Here is a 21963-nt window from a genome sequence, read left to right as displayed (position 1 = left end):
ATCCCTGTTGCAACTAGTGCAACAGAGACAATTCGCAGGTCTCGCTACTGAGAACCCAAACCAACATTTAAAAATTTTTCTTCAATTAGCAGACACTTTTAAAACCAATGGAGCTTCTCCTGAGGCAATACGTTTAAGATTATTCCCTTTTTCCCTCAGAGATAAAGCCCTATCATGGTTAGATTCCCTTCCACCCAATTCCATTACGACTTGGGATAACCTTAGAAGAGTTTTTCTTGCTAGATACTTTCCCCCGAGTAAGACCGCCGTTCTTCGAAACCATATAACTAGATTTACCCAAAACCAAGGAGAATCGTTGTTCGAAGCTTGGGAGAGATATAAAGAGTTGTTACGAGCATGCCCACATCATGGTTTAGAAAATTGGTTAATCATTCAAACCTTCTATAATGGACTTCACTATAACACGAAGATGACCATCGACGCTGCCATAGGCGGTGCTCTGATGAACAAACCTTATCCTGAAGCTAGTGCCCTCATCGAAGATATGGCTCAAAACCATCAATCATAGGGAGTCGAACGAGCGACAGTTGAGAAGAAGGAAGCCCAAGGAGGAGTGCATGAACTAAGCTCTATAGACATGATGCAAGCTAAAATGGACGCATTAGCCCTTAAGGTCGAGCATATGTGCATAAACCTGAATATTGTAGCCGCAGTTTCGTCGGATTGTGAGATATGTGGAGCCAAAGGACACCAATCTGCAGAATGCACTCTATTAAACGAAACCCACTCCGAGCAAGTGAACTACACCCAAGGGAACCCATACTCGAATACCTATAACCCTGGATGGAGGAATCACCCGAACTTCTCTTATAAAAACAATAACCCAATCCAAAATAATGCACCTCCGAGACCTAGTTATCAAGCCCCAAGATCAAATCAACCTATGCAACCTGTACCACCAAAGTCGAGCCTTGAGAAAATTATGGAAAATTTTATCACCGCTCAAACCCAACAAAACAAGGAGTTCATGAACCAGAACATTCATGTTAACGAATTGACCAAATAGTTACTCATACTAAGATGCTTGAAACCCAGATCTCTCAGGTAGCTTAAAACCAAGCCCCTCAGACTACGCCTGGAGGACAATTCCCTGGACAACCTCAACAAAATCCGAGAGGACAAGCCAATTCCATTACCCTACAAAGTGGGAACGCTTATGATGAGCCACCAAACCCTATATTGAATGAACCCAAAACTTCTAAGGAATGTACCAAACCCACGGACGATGTAAAGGAACCAGAGGAATCTGAAAACCAGGAAGGTCGAGAAAAAGGAGAAGAACCTAAAGACAAAACTTACGTACCACTCCCGCCATATAAACCACCTATACCATATCCACAAAGACTCAAACAAACCTAAATCAATAAATAGTATCAAAAATTTATTAAAGTTATAGAAAAACTTCATGTAGAAATCCCTTTCACATAAGCCATCACCCAAATACCTTCTTATGCAAAGTTTCTCAAAGACATCCTTACCAACAAACGTAGACTTGACGATCCGAAGCCTTTGGAATGTAATGCTATTTCCGAGGACAAATTAGCAAAGAAAGATAAAGATCCTGGAAATTTCTCTATTCCTTTCCTTTTGGGCAATCATGTCATCAAAAAAGCTTTTCTAGACCTATGAGCTAGTGTGAGCCTAATGCCTTTAGCAGTTTGTGAGAGGTTAAACTTAGGAGAATTACAGCCCACTAAGATGTCACTTCAGTTAGCCGATAGATCTGTTAAATATCTGATAGGCATCTTAGAAGATGTCCCTGTTAGGATAGGTCAGTTATTTATCCCTACTGATTTTGTTGTCATGGACATCAAAGAGGACAATGATATACCAATCCTTCTAGGTAGACCATTCTTATCGACTGCAGGAGCCATAATAGATGTCAAGAAAGGAAAGTTGACATTTGAGGTAGGTGACGAGAAAATAGAATTTATACTTTCAAAATTTCTTATGGCACCTGTGATGGGAGACGCGTGTTATGCCTTAGATATCATTGATGAATGTGTTAGAGAATTAGAACAAGGAGAAATTATAAAAACAATTAAGTTACCATCAACTCTCATAATGGAAGATGATGACTCTAAGAAACCCTACATCGATGATAACCTTTACGAATGTTTATCCCTTACCCCAGATCCTATGCCATGCCCTAAGAAACCAACCTTAGAACTTAAGGAACTGCCTAAGAACCTGAGATATGACTTCCTCGATGAAAAGATGAACCGTCCAGTTATAGTCAGCGCTTCCTTGAGCCAAGAGGAAACGAACCAACTTTTAGACGTTTTACGAAGATATCCCCCGGCCTTAGGATATAATATCTCTGACCTGAAAGGTATAAGCCCATCCGTATGCATGCATCGGATTTCACTCGAAGAAAATTCAAAACCCTCCAGGGAACATCAGAGAAGAATAAACCCTATAATGAGTGATGTTGTTAAAAAGGAAGTTCTTAAGTTACTTGAGGAAGGTATAATCTACCAGATCTCTGATAGTAAGTGGGTGAGCCCTGTGCAGGTAGTACCTAAAAAGGGAGGCATCACAGTCGTGCAAAACGATAAAGGCGAACATGTAGCAAAACATTTAGAAGGAGGATGGCGGATGTGTATAGATTATAGAAAATTAAATAAAGCAACCAGGAAGGATCATTTCCTTTTACCATTTATAGACCAGATGCTGGAGCGTCTAGCCAGACACTCTTACTTCTGCTATCTAGATGGATACTCTGGATTCTTCCAAATACCTATCCACCCCGAAGATCAAGAAAAAACTACCTTTACATGCCCTTATGGAACTTTTGCCTACAGACGAATGCCATTCGGCCTCTGTAATGCCCCAGCTACTTTCCAACGCTGCATGATGTCAATCTTTGCGGATTACCTAGATGGTATCATGGAAGTGTTTATGGATGATTTCTCAGTTTGCGGATTTGACTTCCATAATTGCCTTGCTAACCTTGAGAAAATCCTGGAGAGATGCGTGGAGGTGAACCTCGTGCTAAACTGGGAAAAGTGTCATTTCATGGTGACCGAAGGAATAGTTTTAGGACATATAGTTTCTGAAAAAGTTATAGAGGTAGATAGAGCTAAAATAGAAGTTATAGAAAACCTAAAACCCCCAAAAACCATCAGAGAAGTCCGAAGCTTTCTTGGACACGCTGGATTCTACCGGCGTTTTATTAAGGACTTCTCCAAAATAACCAAACCTTTAACTGGACTTTTAATGAAAGATGCTGAATTCATTTTTGATGAAAAATGTAATGACGCATTTAATCTTTTAAAGCAAGCATTAATCTCAGCACCCATTATGAAACCACCTGATTGGTCAGAACCTTTTGAGATAATGTGCGATGCAAGTGATTACGCAGTTGGATCCGTTCTAGGACAAAGGAAAGATAAAAAAATTACATGTCGTTTATTATGCCAGTAGAACCCTAGATGCTAACCAACTTAACTATGCAACAACTGAAAAAGAATTACTCGCTGTAGTTTTCGCTATAGACAAATTTAGATCTTATCTGGTAGGAGCAAAAATTATAGTTTACACTGATCATGTTGCCATTCGTTACCTATTAAGTAAAAAAGATGCCAAGCCTAGGTTACTCCGATGGATTCTATTACTACAAGAATTTGATTTAGACATAAGAGATAAAAAAGGCACTGAAAATGTAGTAGCCGATCACCTTTCTAGGCTAGAACATCTAAAACCTGAACTAGTACCCATAAATGATGATTTCGCCTATGATAGACTGATAGCTAAAGTAGAAACCATTGAAGATAATAACCTAAGCCCTCATGAGCATCCCCAAATTTCCTTAGTAATAAGTAACGTACCCTGGTATGCAGACTTCGTTAATTACCTAGCTGCTGATATAGTACCCCCTGATCTTGACTACCACCGCAAGAAGAAAGTCTTCCACGATGTGAGAAACTTCTATTGGGACGAACCGCTCCTTTTCAAAAGGGGTAAAGATGGAATTTTTCGCCGTTGCGTTCCAGAAGAAAAGGTAAATAATATTATCAAGCATTGTCATTCTGCACCTTATGGTGGACATGCGAGCACCTCTAAGACATACGCCAAGATTCTTCAAGCTGGCCTATTCTGTCCTACCATGTGGCGTGATGTCTATGCTTGCATTGTCAAATGTGATAGATGCCAACGCACTGGAAACATTTCAAGGCGTGATGAAATGCCTCTAAGAAACATTCAGGAAGTAGAACTATTTGACGTATGGGGTATAGATTTCATGGGACCTTTCCTACCATCCTTAGGAAATAGGTACATCTTAGTAGTTGTAGACTATGTGCCTATGTGGATTGAAGCTATAGCTGCACCCACAAACGACACTAGGGTAGTAATCAAACTATTTAAAAACTATATATTCCCTAGATTTGGAACACCACGTTTAGTCATAAGCGATGGAGGATTACACTTTATATCGAGAATATTTGACAAACTTTTAAGAAAATATGGAGTTAGGCATAGAGTAGCAACACCATACCACCCACAGACTAGTGGCCAAGTAGAAGTATCTAATAGGGAGATAAAACAAATCCTAGAGAAAACTGTTTCTATTTCTAGGAGAGACTGGTCTCAGAAGCTTCAAGAAGCATTATAGGCCTATAGAACCACTTTCAAAACCCCTATAGGAACTACTCCTTACCAACTAGTCTATGGAAAATCATGTCACTTACCGTTCGAATTAGAGCATAAGGCCTATTGGGCCATTAAAACTTTGAATTTAGACTACCTAGCCGCTGGAGAAAAGCGTGCCCTAGACATTCATAAAATAGAAGAACTTAGGCAATCTGCCTACGAGAATGCAAAAATATACAAAGAAAGAACAAAAGCCTATCACGACAAAAGAATAGTAAAGAAAAACTTCAATGTAGGCGATCATGTTCTCCTTTTCAACTCTAGGTTACGACTCTTCCCGGGAAAGCTACGTTCAAGGTGGACTGGTCCTTTCGAAGTATCCAAGATTCTGAGATCCGGAGCCGTAGAAATCAAGAACGAAACCTGTAGTCCATTCATTGTAAATGGACAAAGATTGAAGCTCTACGAAGGAGGAGACATTCCAGCATACTACTCAAGCCACACCCTGATTGATCCACGAATCCCTACTACTACATGTGTATAAATTCTAATCGTCAAGCTAATGACGTTAAACAAGCGCTGCGTGGGAGGCAACCCATGGTTTTTCTTTCATTTTACTTTTTCGCATTTATTTATTTTTATTTTTATTTTATTTTATCATATTTTGCATCGAGACTAAAAATTTGAATGGTTTGCATTTTCAGGATCACTTTCTTAACTTTTACAGGATGCAGGATTTCGATGATATGCACGTGGCCTATAGAGATAATGCTCAGAGAGAGCGCTACATCGCTCTGTATCAGCGCCCTATGGCACCCACACGTTATCCTGATCAGCACTGTATGGAGGCACTGGGTATCGAGCCGAGTATCCGATTCCTTAGCCACCAGCTTCACTGGGACGAGTTTGCCGACGACTTGAATAACACCTACAGGAACCTGACATTGGAGTTCCTGAGTTCATTCGACTATGACCCATACTCTGGACCAGATGGGTATGCTGCTTTCAGGCTCTTTGGAGTTGAGTACTCTTTCAGCCAGAAAGAGTTCGGTGACCTATTGGGCTTCCAGACCACTCCTGATGCTATCCCGGAGACACCTATGGGATATTTTTTGGGTAAGGAGGTGGAGAAGTTTTGGAGTGATATATCAGGTGGCGGAAGCCAGGATCCATCTACGCAGCTATCTCATGTTATACATAACCCCGCCTTTAGATACTTTCAGATGATATTGGTACATTCCTTCCTAGGAAGACCGGATGCAGAGACATTACTGAGTGAAGAGGAGATCTTCCTACTATTTTGTGCATCTTAGTCTCGCCCAGTAGCATGTGGGAACTTTTTGTTATATGGTCTCAGCGGTATCTCCAGATCTACCGAAGGAGTCATCCATGTGGGCGGGATCATCACGCAGATTGCTGTCGCTTTAGGTCTGTCTCGCAAGCTGTCACATCTCCGGATCTACTGTGGGTACACTACCATGGACATCGACTTCTATTTGACCAGAGGGTTGATAAGGAGAGCCTCTTTCCACCCATGTCAGTTCCGATTGCTGGTCGACAGCGAGGCTATCCATTATTTCACACTGCCAGATCCTATGATGACCAGTGTGCATGATCCAGCGAATTGGAGTTATGCTCTAGAGGGCCAGGGAGAGACCGTCGAGGAGCCGAGATCACCACTCACTGTTGAGTACACGCCTACACCGCCTTCTCCCAAGATCACTGTTTTCTCTAATAATCTTTCATTGCAGACCCCCGACATCCGCACCCAGATTGCTGAGTGTCATAGAGAAATCGCAGAGCTCAGGCAGGAGGTAGCCATGCTCCGTGGATCCACTCAGAAAGACGACATCCCTACTATATGATCTCACCATTTCATCTTATTTTATCTTTTTTTAATATTTCTCGTATTTACATAACTCATTTTATATTATCGCATTTGGAATATTATATAAACTATGTGTATACATTGATATTCCTACTTTTATCTATATATGTCTTATGTTCCTTTTATTTGCATTTTTTATTTTAGTCGTTTATTTATTTATTAGTCTAATATTTAATTTTTGTTTCATTTTTATTTTTATTTTTACTTCTATAAAAATTATGCAAGCCAATGATACTAGGAAATCACAAGACAAATGCTATCCAGACCCCTCAAAGCCAAAAGACAAGAGAAGCCCAAGGCAAAGGACCACAATCCGGCCCAGCCAGATTTTGCCTTGTGGCGCCCGCCATAGACCCTGTGGCGCCCGCCACAACGTCTGTAAAAGGTCGGGGAAGAACCCCTTTCTTCACCATTTTCACACCTTACAACCTTCCAAACCCATTTTTCCACCTTGCAGAAACGTCCTTGAACTCACAAAAAGCTCACACCTTTCTAATCACCACACCGTACAAATCATTTTTCCGATTTCCATTTTCATTTTCATCCGTCGGATTTCGTAAAAATCCAACCTTTTCACATTCCACTTTATATTCTTCGTCACTTTTCAAGAGCTACACAAATGGAGTGTAATGGATTCATTCTTTGAGGAGGGAAACCGGGGGATAGAAAAAGAAAAATCATCGAACGGTTTCAAAATCGGGAGATCCTCCCGACAAGGTATGTTGACGAAAACTGTCTCTACACTTTAGGTATCTATCATAGCATATTTCATTTATTAGATAACTTAGGTTTGCATAATTTCTTTTCCAACAAAGAACCTACCTATGAGCGATTGACAATTGAATTTTTGAGTTCCTTAATCTATATTGTCAATCCTAACACTGCTAGCAAAGTTGGTACTATCAGATTTAGAATGTTTGCTGTCGAATATGAATTCAGTACCGACGAACTAGCAGGCTTGTTAGGAATCCCTCATGGGGACGGTGCTATTTGTGAGGCCCCTTTGGATTCGGAGTGGTCAATTGAGGTATTTTCCTTCTGGGAGCGATTATCAAACACTTCCATAAACTCTTTTGAAGGAGTTCTTGCCTCAACTATCCATAACCCGACCATCAGAGTTTTTAGATATCTGTCGGCATGCACTATTTTTGGCCGGGAGAATCCAAATAAGGTTAATGCTAGAGAGCTTCTATTTTTGCAAGGAAGCCTCACAAATAGACGAATTAATTCGGTCCCGTTCATGCTTGCCCATATGACTTTAACTTTAAATAAAGCGGGACCGATTTCTTTTGGTGGATTGATTACGTCTATTGCTCGGGCGCTTAACCTGGACAATGAGATGGCTACTCTAGACCTCTTACCTCTTCGCACAATTAACCTAAAATTTCTGAGAGACATGAAATTATGCCGTTTGAGGAGAGAAGGAGGCTATATGCTTATGGTACATGGTGTAGCCATCCCATCTGTTGTTCTACCTTGCACTAGACGTACAGATGTACGAGATTAAAGGAATTGGACCTACGCTTTAGATGCCCCACCTGTTTTGGGTCCTCTTCCTCCTAACATTCCTGATGAGGCGGGACATGACACTGATGATGAATATGATCGGAGAGAGAGATCTCCCGTACCCCATGTGTCCCCCCACCATCCTTCACCACCACACACCGCACCATCTTCTTCTTTTGCAGGTACCACTCCTGGCTTTTATATTACAGAGGAGATGTGGCGTGACCACATGGCTAGAGAGCAAAGGCGTGACGACCTACTCTCTACCATCCAACAACAACTGGCGAATAACATGAGCTTCATGCAAGAGTCGCAGCGGAGGACAGACAGGTCCTACGACACTGTTCTACAATCTCTGCAAACGATCACAGATACACAAGCCCGTCAGCAACACCACCACCGTCAGCATATTGCACTCATAGAAAACACTCAGGGTTCCATTTTGGATAACCTTCGAGAGGTGAGGACCGCTCAGCATGCCCTACAGGCGAGGATGGATCAGAGAGATCATCGTCGTACCCGATCCCGTCGTCCACCTCAGGATGGCGAAGGCACCAGTGGTCAGCAGTAGGTTGTCAGGTAACTCTTCCCTTATCTTATTTTGAAACATTGGGGACAATGTTCGATTTAAGTGTGGGAGGAGACTCTATCGTCTTTTCTTTATTACCTTTCTCGTCTTTCTTATTACCTTTCTCGTCTTTCCTTTATCGCTTTTCTTTGTTGTTTTTAGATAGCTTGTTTATTTTTATTTCCTTTTAGTTGTTTATTTTTCTTTTTAGTATAATGCATGAGTCTGATGAGTCACCAAATATAGTATATCTTTAGTACAATCTAATCTCCCCATACCTTTAGCCCCACCGATTTTTTTTTGCAAAAGAAAACAGTGTTATTCCGAAAGTTTTCAGGTTTTAAAGACATGTTTTCAGTAAGGATGCGGTGACTTGGGAGAACTTTGCGAAACATCAGTATTATTTTAGCACCATAGACTTCGTAAATATAGGAACCACTCCCGAAACCCCATATACCATGGCCTTAATCATCATTTCCGTATAAGTCCTCAGTAGTTTATCTCAGCAGTCAGCTCCGGCCTACGCATCCTCTACGTAGGGGACCGATGCAAATAAGTGAATGATCCAGCAAAACAAAAAAATAAAAGAAAGCAAAAAGGCAACTCCGGTATAGGTGACCCTCACAAAGTCATTTAAACCAAAGAATTGTAAAAATTTGCTACAAAAAGAAAAAGAAAAAGAAAAAAAGAAAAACTTACCCACTGTTAGTTGGTTCAGAGGTATCTGACACTGAACTCGGTAGGGCGGATTACGATCCGATCCCCCACAACTACAGTTGGGTCCAATAAAAGGGTTTACACATATTTATATGCCAGAAACCCCATGCTCAGATCATAATCACTAAAAGGTCACTCTACTATGAAGCATGTACGGATAACGGGCTTAATGTGATTGCGCCTGAATGAAAAGGACACAAAAAGAGATGAAGAGGCAGGCCTAGGTATTGTGGGATAATATGGGTTGGTTAATATAGGAATGAAGTTTATGTCCGTATTTACGGATTAGTGTCATCATGATACCCTTAGTTCACTCAGTTAGTACCTATCACTGCATCCCGACTTGAACTTAGAATTCTTACCTAAAGCACTCGTTTACACCAGTTTTTATTTTATGAGCTTTTTAATGTTTTGCTTGAGGACAAGCAAAGGTTTAAGTGTAGGAGAGTTTGATAACACTGAAATTTACCATATTTTCGACTCCGATTTCACATGCATTTTAGTAGTTTTATTGTCATTTTGTTGTGTTATTACTATGTTTCTCTTTGTTTTCAGGTTTTTACTTTAATCGGAGCCCCGATCGAGAAAAGGAGTGAAAAAGAGCTAAAAACCCTAAAATTCAGCATTTTGTACTTGTGGCTTCCACCATGGCTGGCGCCATAGACCCTGCCATGATGTGTCCAAGCTCAACCTCCCTCAACTTCCACATTCCCCACTACTTCTACTAAGGCGCCTCATATTGGCCTTGTGGCGGGCGCCACAAGAGGAAAAGTTTTCCCTCCCATTTTCAAGTTGAAGGGCATCCTTGCCATTTCCATCTTTTTACTTGCTTATAAATAGAAACTCGAAATCACTTTTTCAATCATCCAAACTTAGAGTAGAGGCAAACTTAGAAGCAAACTTTGTTTCACTTAGGCATATATTCAGTATTTTAAAGTGGTAATCGCTTTGCATTGAAGTGTTACCACAATTGTGTAATCAAGTCTATGATTGAGTCTGTAATCGAGTTTGGAGCACTTTGGAAGGAAGTTAATACTGCCACCATTTTCATTTCCGCTTTGCAATTTATTCAACCCTCCGATTGGAGCAGGTTTTTATTACTTGTCTTTATCTTATTTATTTCCTCGCACTCGCTTTACTTTATTTATTTTCTCGCAATCGCTTTACTTTTATTTATTTCCTCGCACTAGCTTTACTTTTATTTATTTCCTCGCACTCGCTTTAAATTATTTATTTTCTCGCACTCGCTTTACTTTATTTATTTCCCGCACTCGCACTACTTTTATTTACTTTCCGCACTCGCACTACTTTTATTTAAATTAATGCACTTTTACTTTACCATGTCTAACTAAATTTATAAGGTTAGAATGTAAGGATCGTACACTACGCCAAAAAGGTTTTTTAACAGCGCATCTTAGACAGCGCTTTTAAAAGAAAGCGCTGTCTAAGGTTAAAATAAAAATAAAACACGGAAAATGTTCTAAAAATTTAATGAAAGCGCTGTCTAAGGGGGGGTCTTAGACAGCGCTTTTAGAAAGCGCTGTCTAAGGGGGGGTCTTAGACAGCGCTTTTAGAAAGCGCTGTCTAAGACCCCCCCTTAGACAGCGCTTTTGAGAAAGCGCTGTTTAAACTGATTTTAATTTTTAACGATGTAAGAGAAAAGTAGCAGAAGAAAATAACACCAATTTAGTCAGCGAGTGACTGAGTGATGAGCATGAAGATGAAAATGGAGGAGCAAGAAAATCTAAACCTAATCCCCCCAACAGCAACCCTAGAAATAGACAAAGACCTCACTCTCCTACCACGCATCAAACTCAACCTCACCGTACACCCTTCCACACCTTCATCCTCCATAACAAACCAAATCGACGAATGGAAAACCAAACGAGCCTTACTCGATTTTCTCCAAACCTCTCATTCTCTTCCCTTTCCTCTCCCCGAAGAAGATCTTCAATTCAAACGCTTCAACAAAGACCTCAAAAAGCGTAAACGCGAAGATCCCGTCGTTTACGGTACACTCCACATCTGGGACCTGTCGTTTTTGAGTGAGAAGAATGAAAACGACGTTGTGAAATGGAGGAATGGTCTTCGGAATGTCAATCGGAGTTCCAGGCGCGAACCGGATACGGTTGTTGTTAGTGGTGTGCCGTCGCGGTGGTTCGCGGAGACTAGGGTTTCTTCTAAACCTTCTATGCTTGTTACTCATACCATTTTTTCAAAGTTTGGCAAGATAAGGTTTGTTTTGAATACAATTTATAGCTTTTATGTGCTTATTTTGGGATATCATGGGGGTATTTGATCTATGTTGCTGATTCCACCTTAATGTAAACGACCTTTGTTGTTATCGTAAGATTTTGTTGTAGAATGTTCAAATTTAAGTGTCAATTGGCTTCTGCTACCATTTCATAATATATGCAAATTGTTGATCTTATGTCACAAAAATTATTCCCTCTTTTGCAGCTTACTACCGTGGAGCCATGGGTATTTTGCTTGTATATGACGATACTGACGAATCTTCTTTTAACAGTAATTTTCTCTTCCTCACACTCTCGTGTTGCATGCTATTCCTCTTTCATCATTTCCACTCCTTAAATCCGGATTTACTTAAATCTTAATGTCTTAGTAGAACACCCATTATATTCAGCCAATTCAATTATTCAACAGTTCAATTGGACAATTTGGCTTGCAATGTGTTTTAAGTTCTTTTACATGACAATACAACTTATTTTACTGTGTCCAGATCATGTGCTTCAAATGTATTTTTATTTCTTTTCTACATGGCAAATAGTCTTATATCATCTTGTGTCCATATATCAGGAATTGGATTCGTAACATTGAGCAGCATGCTTCTGACAATGTTAACAAGATACTGGTAGGCAACAAAGCTGATATGGATGAAAGCAAACGGGTATGTCATCTATCATCCTTACTTATACTCTTGCCAATCGCGCCTTTCTTGAAACCAAGAAGGCTCAAAGCAGGAACCACAGACTGCACCTGGCTTATGGTCATGGTGTTTGTTGTTAACAACTATGGTATTCCTAAATTTCTGAATATGTGTGAATATAGATCAAACCTATGTTGTTGTGACATCCACATCTTCATTCTTTATTTTAACTGTTTATCCAAATAGGCATTAATTTGCTTAGTTAGTATGTTTGAACTTGTTAATAGCTAGTTAGTTAATTCTTTAATAAGCTTTATATATCGATGTTTTTGAACGGGTGAGATCTTTGGGTCATGGTTTTGAATAGCTTGAGCTTAGGTGAAAGTGTGATTGATCCGGTCAAATAGCCGAAGTGTAAACAATGCAGTTCACAATTCTACTGGTTGAATGGCTCGCGGTTTAGTCTTTGAAACATTGCGAGCTTCTTGTATGCATCTTTTCATAGCTTTTGTGTGCTTATAAATTTAAAATTCTTCACTTATGATGAGTTTCAAATGGCTAGATGTATGACTTTATCAAATAGGTCATGCCAGGTTTGTAGTATGTAATGTATGGTTGGTTTTTATTTTTTGATTGATGGCTCTTGATGACTTACATTTGATTGCCTGTTCTGTGTTTACCTAGGACTGAGGTGCACGTGTAATGATTATTGTGGCCAGTTATGAAATAGGAAATTCTTGGTTAAAAACTCAATATTTGGAATAGTTAATCTTCTATTTCCATAAAAATAACCTATCTGTACTAACTTCAAACAGAATGTGTGTGGATGTTGTGTGTTTTGTTCAACACATGCAACTGGTTGTTTGTGGTTGTGCTGTGCCCCAGCAGTGTTTTTGTTATTCTTCTGAGCAGTAGCTATTTTGCTGTTGCCACTACCCTTGGCTGTTCTGTGGTTTTTGACGGTTCTGTTATTGAATTTCTGTTCAGTTCTGCTTAATCTTTTCAATATTGATGCATTATGTAATTTTGCTTTTTTCATGCATGCTATTTTGATAGGATTTTTCAATCTGTATCCTGATGTCATAATACTCTATCATTTGAGACTTACATAATCAAGACTGACAACACATACTACTCTTAGCAGGGCCAATGGAGAGGTGTTGACCCTGTCGTCTTTTTTAAAGATGACACAATTATTAATAGTATAAGGGACTTTTATGGGATTGATGAGGGTTTTCCATTCAATGGCCACCTTATTACACGAAACAGTGATACCAGTCACGTGAAAAGAATTTACTATGTCTCCAAGTTTGTCAAGGATATTCTTGAGTTAAACTTTTCAGCTGGGCAGCAACTGAAAATAACCTCAGTTGGCATGAAGATGTTTGTAAGTATACTTTATTCTCAATTTAGAGATATTGCTGGTCTTGTTAGAATTTTTATATTACATGATTGTCTTATTTTATTTGTCATCCATTTTTCGGGTTTAAATAAATACTACCTCCGTTCTTCTATATAAGAGACAACTCGTTTTTTAGATTCATTGAATATCAAATGTATTTGGTCGGTTATAAAGGGCCAGAGGTCGTAATAATTTGTGGGTAATCTCACCATTAGAAGGCCTAAATACATTGGTTGGTAGATATGGTGTTGGCGCTGGGTTTGGGAGGCATTCTGTCAGAGTTTGAGTTTAAATAATGAAAGGGAAATGTATAAATTTTTTAAAAACATTCAAGTCAATGTTAATTATACCTTGTATCTTCTATTAGAGTTAGAAACTAGTATTTCATATCATAGATCATTTAATGAATTTCAGCACTTGTTTTTTTGGCTCAAATTGTTTATAGTTTTATTGGATATGAATTATATAGTCAAGCTTTCATATCTCATTTTGACATATATTCTGTAAGGATTATATGGTGATATAATAGTTTATGTATTTAAAACTGCTTTACCAACCTGATTTTTCTATGCGTCATTCTAGCATAGTAAAAATAGCATGCACGCCACAAGGAATTGTCACAATCTACACTGTTGAATAAATCTATTAGTATTTGAATGACATGGCCTTGTAGTTTGTAAACTTGTCCTTGTAATGGAAGTGGTTTTCTGGTCAAGGAGTCAGTCTTTGACCGATTGAGATATAAGTCTCAGTTTGTTTTTACTAGTACTTGTGAATAACTGTTCTTGCCTTATCTTATAGGAAAGACAAACAGCACGAGAAGGTACTGATGCACCATGTGCTTTCAGGATATCATCTGAAGGATTGCCCCTTATTCTCCCATACATAACAAAGCAAATTATACAGGCTTCTCCCGTGGACTTCAAGCATCTTCTGCAAGACAAAGATGTAAAATTTACAGATTTTGCTGATGCCGAGTTTGGTAAAAAGGCAGAAAATCTATTGCCAGGCTGTTGCGTGATAGTTCTGGGTAAAGGTATGTATAATCCCAGGTGATGCTCTAGAAAAGTTTAAACTATCCCGTTGACATCGATATATCTGATTACTGGCATTTTTCCTTTTCTGCAGAGAACACAGTTACTAAAGAGTCCCTCAAAGTTGATGAGTCAACAATAGCCATCGGATGCTGGAGGGGTAGGGCAAGGTTGTCAGTGATGGTTACTGCAATGGACTGCCAAGAATTGCTTGAAAGGCTTTTAATACGTCTAGACACAGAAAAGGGCTCTTCTGGGCATGTCGGAGGTGAAGCCTGTACAGAAGTTGAACAATAAAGACCATGATGTTAAAGCTACTGACAGTTAGAGGACTCCTCAACTGATATTTAATACTCTGTTGTAACAGATATTTATTCACTCATGAAATGATGATTTTTTCCTTCACTCATGAACTTTCAATTATAAGTTTTTGTTATTAGTTTCTTAGACCTTGGTTCATTTTTGTACTAGTACTCATAATCTAAAGCTTGAAAAGTTTGCCTAAATTGTTTGAGAAACACTCTACAGTTGAGAGGTTCAGCATGAAAGATGAGTCTAATTCTACCATGCATCCAGCTTAATTCAACAAAATATAGTGTAAAAAAGCGCTGGCATAGGGGGGGTTTAGACAGCGCTTTTTCAGTAAAAGCGCTGTCTAAACCCCCCCTATGCCAGCGCTTTTTTAGTTAATTTCAACATGAAATTAACTAAAAAAGCGCTGGCATAGGGGGGTTTTAGACAGCGCTTTTACTGAAAAAGCGCTGTCTAAACCCCCCCTATGCCAGCGCTTTTTTAGTAAATTAAGCGCTGTCTAAGACCTATACCAGCGCCAGTATAGCCAGCGCTTTTAAGCGCTGTCTAATGTCAAAAAAAGCGTTGTCTAATCCCTTGTTTGGCATAGTGGTAATTGAACCGACAATCCGTACAATTGTTCGTAGAAGCACTTAAAGGATATTTTAACTTTCAACTTAAGTTTTCCTGCACTTCAATTCCGTTGGGTAAGATCGAAAGCCGTCCAACGTCTATCTAAACTTAATTGTTTTTAACTATTTCAAAAACAGCGAAAGCGCTTTGTTTAGTTCATTAGGAGATTTTAACTTAAGAAGAAAAGAGATTTTAAAACTATTTTCGGACGCGTTTATAAGTTTAGAGTCTGGTTCGTAAGAACCTCTTTTGGTTAAGAAATCCAGGTTATAATACTTTTCAACTTAGTCAAGATACTATATTTCTTAAAAATAGGTTTACTACTCTAACGCAATGCGCGCCTTTTTATAAGTGACAATAAGAGGGTTTGATTAGGGAGTACAACTCGGTTCTGAATACGTGAAAGCGACAATTCCCGTTAAATTAGTTCTTTTCAAAGTAGGAAACATTACCCATAAGTAGTTCTATTAGCGAGTACTTGGATTATTAATTGATTATGTGAATTACATTCGACCCTGTCTTTATTAATTAAACTTTATACAATATTTTACTTTTCTTTGCACACTCTAAAAACACCTATTTTGATTGCCTTTGATAAACACCATAACAATAGATAACGATAGATTGACACTTGGTCTCTGTGGATTCGACAATCTTTTATATTACTCTGACGCATTCGTATACTTGCGAAAAGTACGCATCATCAAACTCTCATATTTTTTGGATAAATATTAAAATTAATATGAATTAATGAAAATCAAAGGAATAAAAATTAAAATTAAAAAATCAAAAAAACCTGGACCACTTGATTTGCCTCATTAATTGAGGTGGCAGATCAAGAGATTAACTGCGCGCGTTCCATGATGCACCTGAGTCAAACATCCACACGCTTGGTAATCAATATGTACGCTCTTGATTAAAATATTTTGAATCCATCTAATGGCTCTGGACCGTGCCATATCATTTTCGGAGCAAAGCGTCGGTCGTCTTCTCAGGCAACCTTGGCCGGACTGGTCCATTCATCACCACATCATAAATGAAAAAGGAGGACATGATCTGAAATAAAAAATGGCGTATATCATGAATCTGACCTTAATTTTAACTAACTCCTCACATATAGAAAGATATGAGAAGTTGAATTTTGAGGTATGTCAACTGAGTTGCTTCGATTTGACTTGTAAGCAACTCAATCTTCTTGCCTACATTGGTAGGACTTTAGACAACCAAAGAATCAAGATAATTGAGCAAGATTGAGAGAGAATCGAATAGATGAAACTTTTTGGAAAATACCTTCAATGCAGGTCTGGATTCAATTATTCTTGCCTTGGCTCGTGCTTGATCTCACTCAGAATGCTTGCAGAAGTAGAATGAAATGCACAAAAGGTCTTGGATCCCTGGAGTTTTGAATCTCAAAACAGTGAGATTCAAACTCAATTTCAAGGTGAAATTCTTAGGATTATCCTCTCAAATGGAAGGGTTAGGGGTCTAGGATCAAAGTTGGCGCAAATGTGTGTTGAATTCTGAGCATATGGAGCTCTATTTATAGCTGGATCATGTGATAATTGCACCTTCCAAATCACTTACCAAAATTGGCAATGGATGATGCATGGGTGCATGGGCGTGTACAGGCCCATGAGATCATTGCTTTAGGTCCACAATTAAGTGTGAGAGAGTCTGAAATCAACTTGGGTTGCAAGGCAAGTGTACATGGAAACTTGAAGTTTGATCTTTGCCAAATGATGATGCAATGTTCAAGCCATGTGCAGTCTATTCAATTCTTGTCCAAAATGGATAAACTTGGACTTTTTGGAAAGGTGAGATCAAGAGGAACAATTTTCATGTTCAACACTTTTCCATTTGAAGCTTGTATCATGATGAATTTGGAAGTGTAAGTTTGGAAATTTTAACATGTTGAAAAATTTTCTAAGTGTCAAGCCATATATCTCAATATTCCACCTTGCTTAACTTTTTATGTGAGCTTCAAATGAGAAAAGTGTCTTCATCAAAGTTGTATATCTTCCAAATACCTTCAAAATGGTCACCAACTTCATGTCATTTGGATTTTAAATGATATAGTTATGCATTTTAGAAGTCTGGAAAAATCACTTGTTCAATGATATAGGTCAAAAGTGACCTATAATGTAGCCTCATATCACATGCTCATAAAAGTTGAATTACTCTCACTCCAAACATAAAAGTTGAATTAGACATCTTTAATTATATTGTGCAACTTGTAAATCTTTCTTATCATAAAAATTGAGCAAGTTATGGCCTTGGGAAGTTGACTTTCAAATTAGGGTTTAGACAAAATGACCTAAAATCTTTCAACATAGAAAATGATTTTCCAAGCAAAACTAGCTCTAGGTATCAAAACAAAAGTTGTTTGAATTTCATTTAGAGTAAGTTTTCTCTTGGAATCATTTTAATATGGTGAAAAGTGTAGGAGATAGGGTCTAGGGAGACCCAGTTTTGATCAGATGAATTCATCTGGCCAACCACCATCAACCAACTTGCCAACCTTCAATTATTTTGACTTTCTAGGCTCATGGTAGATCATATATGCATAAGATGATGAATTTTGAAGTATCCCTTATTAAATTTGATCAATTGGTGAGATATCTTGTTGGAGAAATTACTCAAGATACCCAGTCAAACTAGGGTTTCCAAGGCAAATCACCCTCAAACTCTTGAAGAAAACTTGATCAATATAACATGTAGAGATCATTGGGACTCATATATGATGCTCATAACCATTCTTGGATCAATTCATGGTTGTGCTCTTTTTCATGAGGGTCTCAAACCCTAGATATGAACTTTATGAATCAATGAGATCATGCCCTACCTAAAAGAAAGAGTTAGACAAATGCAAATACATATTTTCGGTATTTTGGTTAGTGAAATGATAAAATACAAGTATGATATAATCACAAAATGCTTGGTGATCTCTCCCAAAACAAACCCAATGAAAGAGGGGCAAGGAGGATGCCAAGGTATGATCCCAATGCTAATGCTTATGATGAAATTGCATGAGGATATTAGGGTAAAAATTGGGGTCTTACAAACACTATCCATAAGTATATGATGTTCTTCTTGGAAAAAGGGTACAGATTGGAATTTCTAGTGATTATGTTCAAATTTCTCAAGGATTTCATTAGAGAAACCAGAACTGCAAGCACATCCGAGAAGGGAATGTTCATTCCCAATGGAAGGCTAATTTATGATATTCTTGTTGAGAATGGTCTCGTGGATGACCTTCTAGTCAGTGGTTTAACTGATGAATTAGTGAAGGATGACAAAAAGATCTTCTGGGGGAAGAATCTTAAGAGCATGGGTCTCATCTCTAATCTAGTAAGGCCAGATTTCATTCCCTCAAAGGATGATATATGTGGCATAAGGATTCTAGTTGACAAGTTTCCAATCTTCACTAAGATTGATCCTATGGATGTTCTGGAATATTATCTCGAAAGTTGTCTTAAGGATGGAATTGATCCATAGGTTGATCCTTTCAACCTACTAGAAACTTATACAGATGTGCATGGGAAGAGGAAGAAATAATCAAGAGAAGAAGTATCTTCAAGGCCTCGGAAGAATAAGAAGAAGGTTGTTATCCTTGTAGATGAAGATGATGTGCCCCTTAGTGAGCGGCAGAAAGCAATGCCTCTATTTCTGATTTTGATTCTGGTATATTAAGGATGCCTCTGATTCCGATTTTGATTCTGTTTCTGATTCCCAAAATGATTTTGATTTGAACCTTTGTTATTTATCTTTTGCCTTTGAGAAGCTTGTCCTTGAGTCTGTTGTTGTTATTGTTGTTGAGCCCGAGGAGGCTGATGATACATGGTTGATACTAAAAAAATTGTTGGAACTGCGCTGCTACCACATATGGGTATGGATAATATGGTGGAGGAACCATGGGAGCTTGATATTTTGGAACACTGGCTGTTACGACATTCGTCTCTCCTTCTTTCTTCTTGATATACCCACTAGGAGGTCTTCTAACTGCACATTGTTGGCTACTACCACCGTCAATCTTCTCTATTTTAAGACCACTTTCAATCTTCTCTCCAATTATAACTATATCAACAAAGTTGTAAGATGAACTCCCAACCATATTTTCATAGTATAAACTTTGGAGCGTCCCCATGAAAATATCCACTAACTCGGTATCTGTCAAGATAGGTCTAGCCCTTGAAGCCATTTCACACTATCTTTGTGCATACTCTTTAAAAGTTTCATTAGTCTATTGTCCCTGGTTCTGAAGTTGTAATTTGGTAGGTGCCATGCCCATATTGTATTTGTACTGGTTCAAAAAAGCATCGGATAAATCCTTTCAGGTCCTTATCTTCCCTGGCTCTAGATTCATATACCAATCCAAAGATTCCCCAGATAAACTATCTTGGAAATAATGGATTAACAACTCATCATTATCAACGTAAGAGGCCATATTTCTGCATTACATGGTATTGTGACTACACTGACAGCTTAAGCCTTTGTACTTGGGTAGATCATGTACTTTGAACTGTTCAGGGAGCACAACATTGGGTACCAAGCATAGTTCTCTTGCATTCAAACCGAGAGCAGAGAAACCTTATATGGCACGGATTCTTTCCTTTAAGAGTTGATATTCAGTAGGCCTAGCTTGATTAGTCCCATGTACCCTTTGAGTAGCAACCCTAAGAGGAGGATGGATAACATTCTGAGCAAGCATTGGTGGCGGCATAAACTATGGAAACATCTGATATATCATATTCGGGTTCAAAGTCTAGGTAGTTGGAGTACCCTCCTAAGTAATATATCCCCCAGGTTTCACATTTGGAGCAAGAGGTACCCCAGAATAAGCATACTGGAGTGTAGCATAGTTCGGGAATGGTGGAATAATATCAGCAGAAGAATAAGGGTTTGGTTAAATAGGTTGACACAACGATGAGATGCAAAGAAATAAAAAAGGACGACCAAACAACACGCGTACTAGAATAGAAATGGATACAGCTAATAAAATGATAAGATTATGTAGTATATATCATCAACCCGGACACAATAAGAATTATGTAGTATATTTCACATTGGTTGGAAATAGAGTATTAAAAGAGTTTATATAGAGTGACACCTCTTGTCTTATAAGTCTATTTTATAAAGATGAACTATGTCTGAAATGACTAAAAAAAAGTGCAACAAATGATACATTTTTTACTATTAATCTATGTGATATTAACTTCGTTTAAAAGGTCATCTCAAACAATTTATATGATATGTTTTAATTTTAAAATTTAAACCATAACAAAAATAATCACAAAATAAACCATATTTTGTTTAAATTATAAATAAAATTAAAAACAAGTTATCGACGTTGTTCTTGTCATTCAAGGTCGCGACCATAAATCTTGTTTATAGTTTTATTGATGAATTCTCTGTCTCGTGGAAAACCTCTCTTACAGCGGCTTCATATCACTCTTATTGGGTTGTGGTGTTAAATAATAAAAAGTATTTCTCTCTCACAGCGACTTAATGTTGAATTGCAATTCATGATGTCGAAACTTGTTGTTATCAAAACACCTAGTTGTCGAAGTATCGAGGAGTTAGCCTCGACATGGATTTCGACTAAGGCCCAATTTTGTAGTGTTAGCAGAATTAGGTATTATGGAGTAACCATTATTGATTGTAATACACTTGAATAACACAATAGAAGTGTAGTTGCAAAGTTGAATAAAATTCTCAGTTTGAGAGCATAGAGAAAGACTGCCGAGTTTTTTTTCTTCCTTTCTTAAAAACCATAATCTTTATTTCTTCCCCAATTTAATTTTTTTTTTTCATTACCATAATGCAGCGATATAATCTTGTAACCTAGAGTGGTTGATTCACTCGAGTGAAAAGTAAAGAACAAGAGCAGTATTCAATCGGTTGATTTAATCTTGTTCATCAAGATTGCAACGGAATTCTCCATAGGTTTTGTGAATTTCTTGAAGGGAAATCGATTAATTTCCATCATCTAGTATCTAGAGCACTGGCTGAGTGATTCTTTGAAGCAGAACACGATGGGGATGAATCATCTGAGCGGTTATTTTCCAGGGAGTCTCCAAATTCTGAAGAATCTGAACTATGAGAATTAGTGCAAGCAGATAAAGGTTATCTTTTGCTATCAAGATCTTAGGGATCTTGTGAAGAAGGGAGTGACGTCGGTTGCAGTAAAGGCGGCAGATGAAGAAAAGACTGCACAAAAAGAATTGAAGAAGAAAGATCATAAAGCTCTCTTTATGATCCATAAATGCATTGATGCAGACAATTTCAAAAAGGTTAGTGATGTTGAATCAACAAAAGAAGCATTGGATATTCTTGAAAAATTGTTTGGAGGAGATCATAAGGTGAAAGAGGAGAGGTTACAAACTCACAAAAAGAACGTATAAATTGCTTCAAATGAAAGATAAT

General features: G+C 38.3%; 1 protein-coding gene and 1 non-coding gene across 2 annotated transcripts; one reads left to right on the top strand and one right to left on the bottom strand.

The window, feature by feature from the left end:
* Positions 1–268: 268 nt before the first annotated feature.
* LOC127110047 (small nucleolar RNA R71) lies at positions 269–375 on the bottom strand. Its single transcript, XR_007797285.1, has one exon. It is a non-coding gene; the product is annotated as a small nucleolar RNA R71 (small nucleolar RNA).
* Positions 376–10984: 10609 nt separating this feature from the next.
* On the top strand, positions 10985–11607 carry LOC127102069 (uncharacterized). The gene has a single exon (XM_051039485.1). It carries the CDS (start codon positions 11002–11004, stop codon positions 11590–11592), a length of 591 nt encoding a protein of 196 aa, XP_050895442.1. The 5' UTR covers positions 10985–11001; the 3' UTR covers positions 11593–11607.
* The last annotated feature ends 10356 nt before the right edge of the window (positions 11608–21963 follow it).

The sequence above is a fragment of the Lathyrus oleraceus genome, chromosome 7 (genome assembly GCF_024323335.1).
Source record: "Lathyrus oleraceus cultivar Zhongwan6 chromosome 7, CAAS_Psat_ZW6_1.0, whole genome shotgun sequence".
In the NCBI taxonomy this organism is placed as follows: Eukaryota; Viridiplantae; Streptophyta; class Magnoliopsida; order Fabales; family Fabaceae; genus Lathyrus; species Lathyrus oleraceus.
Note: the sequence above shows the minus strand (reverse complement) of the source record. Positions and strands in the feature narration are given on the sequence as shown.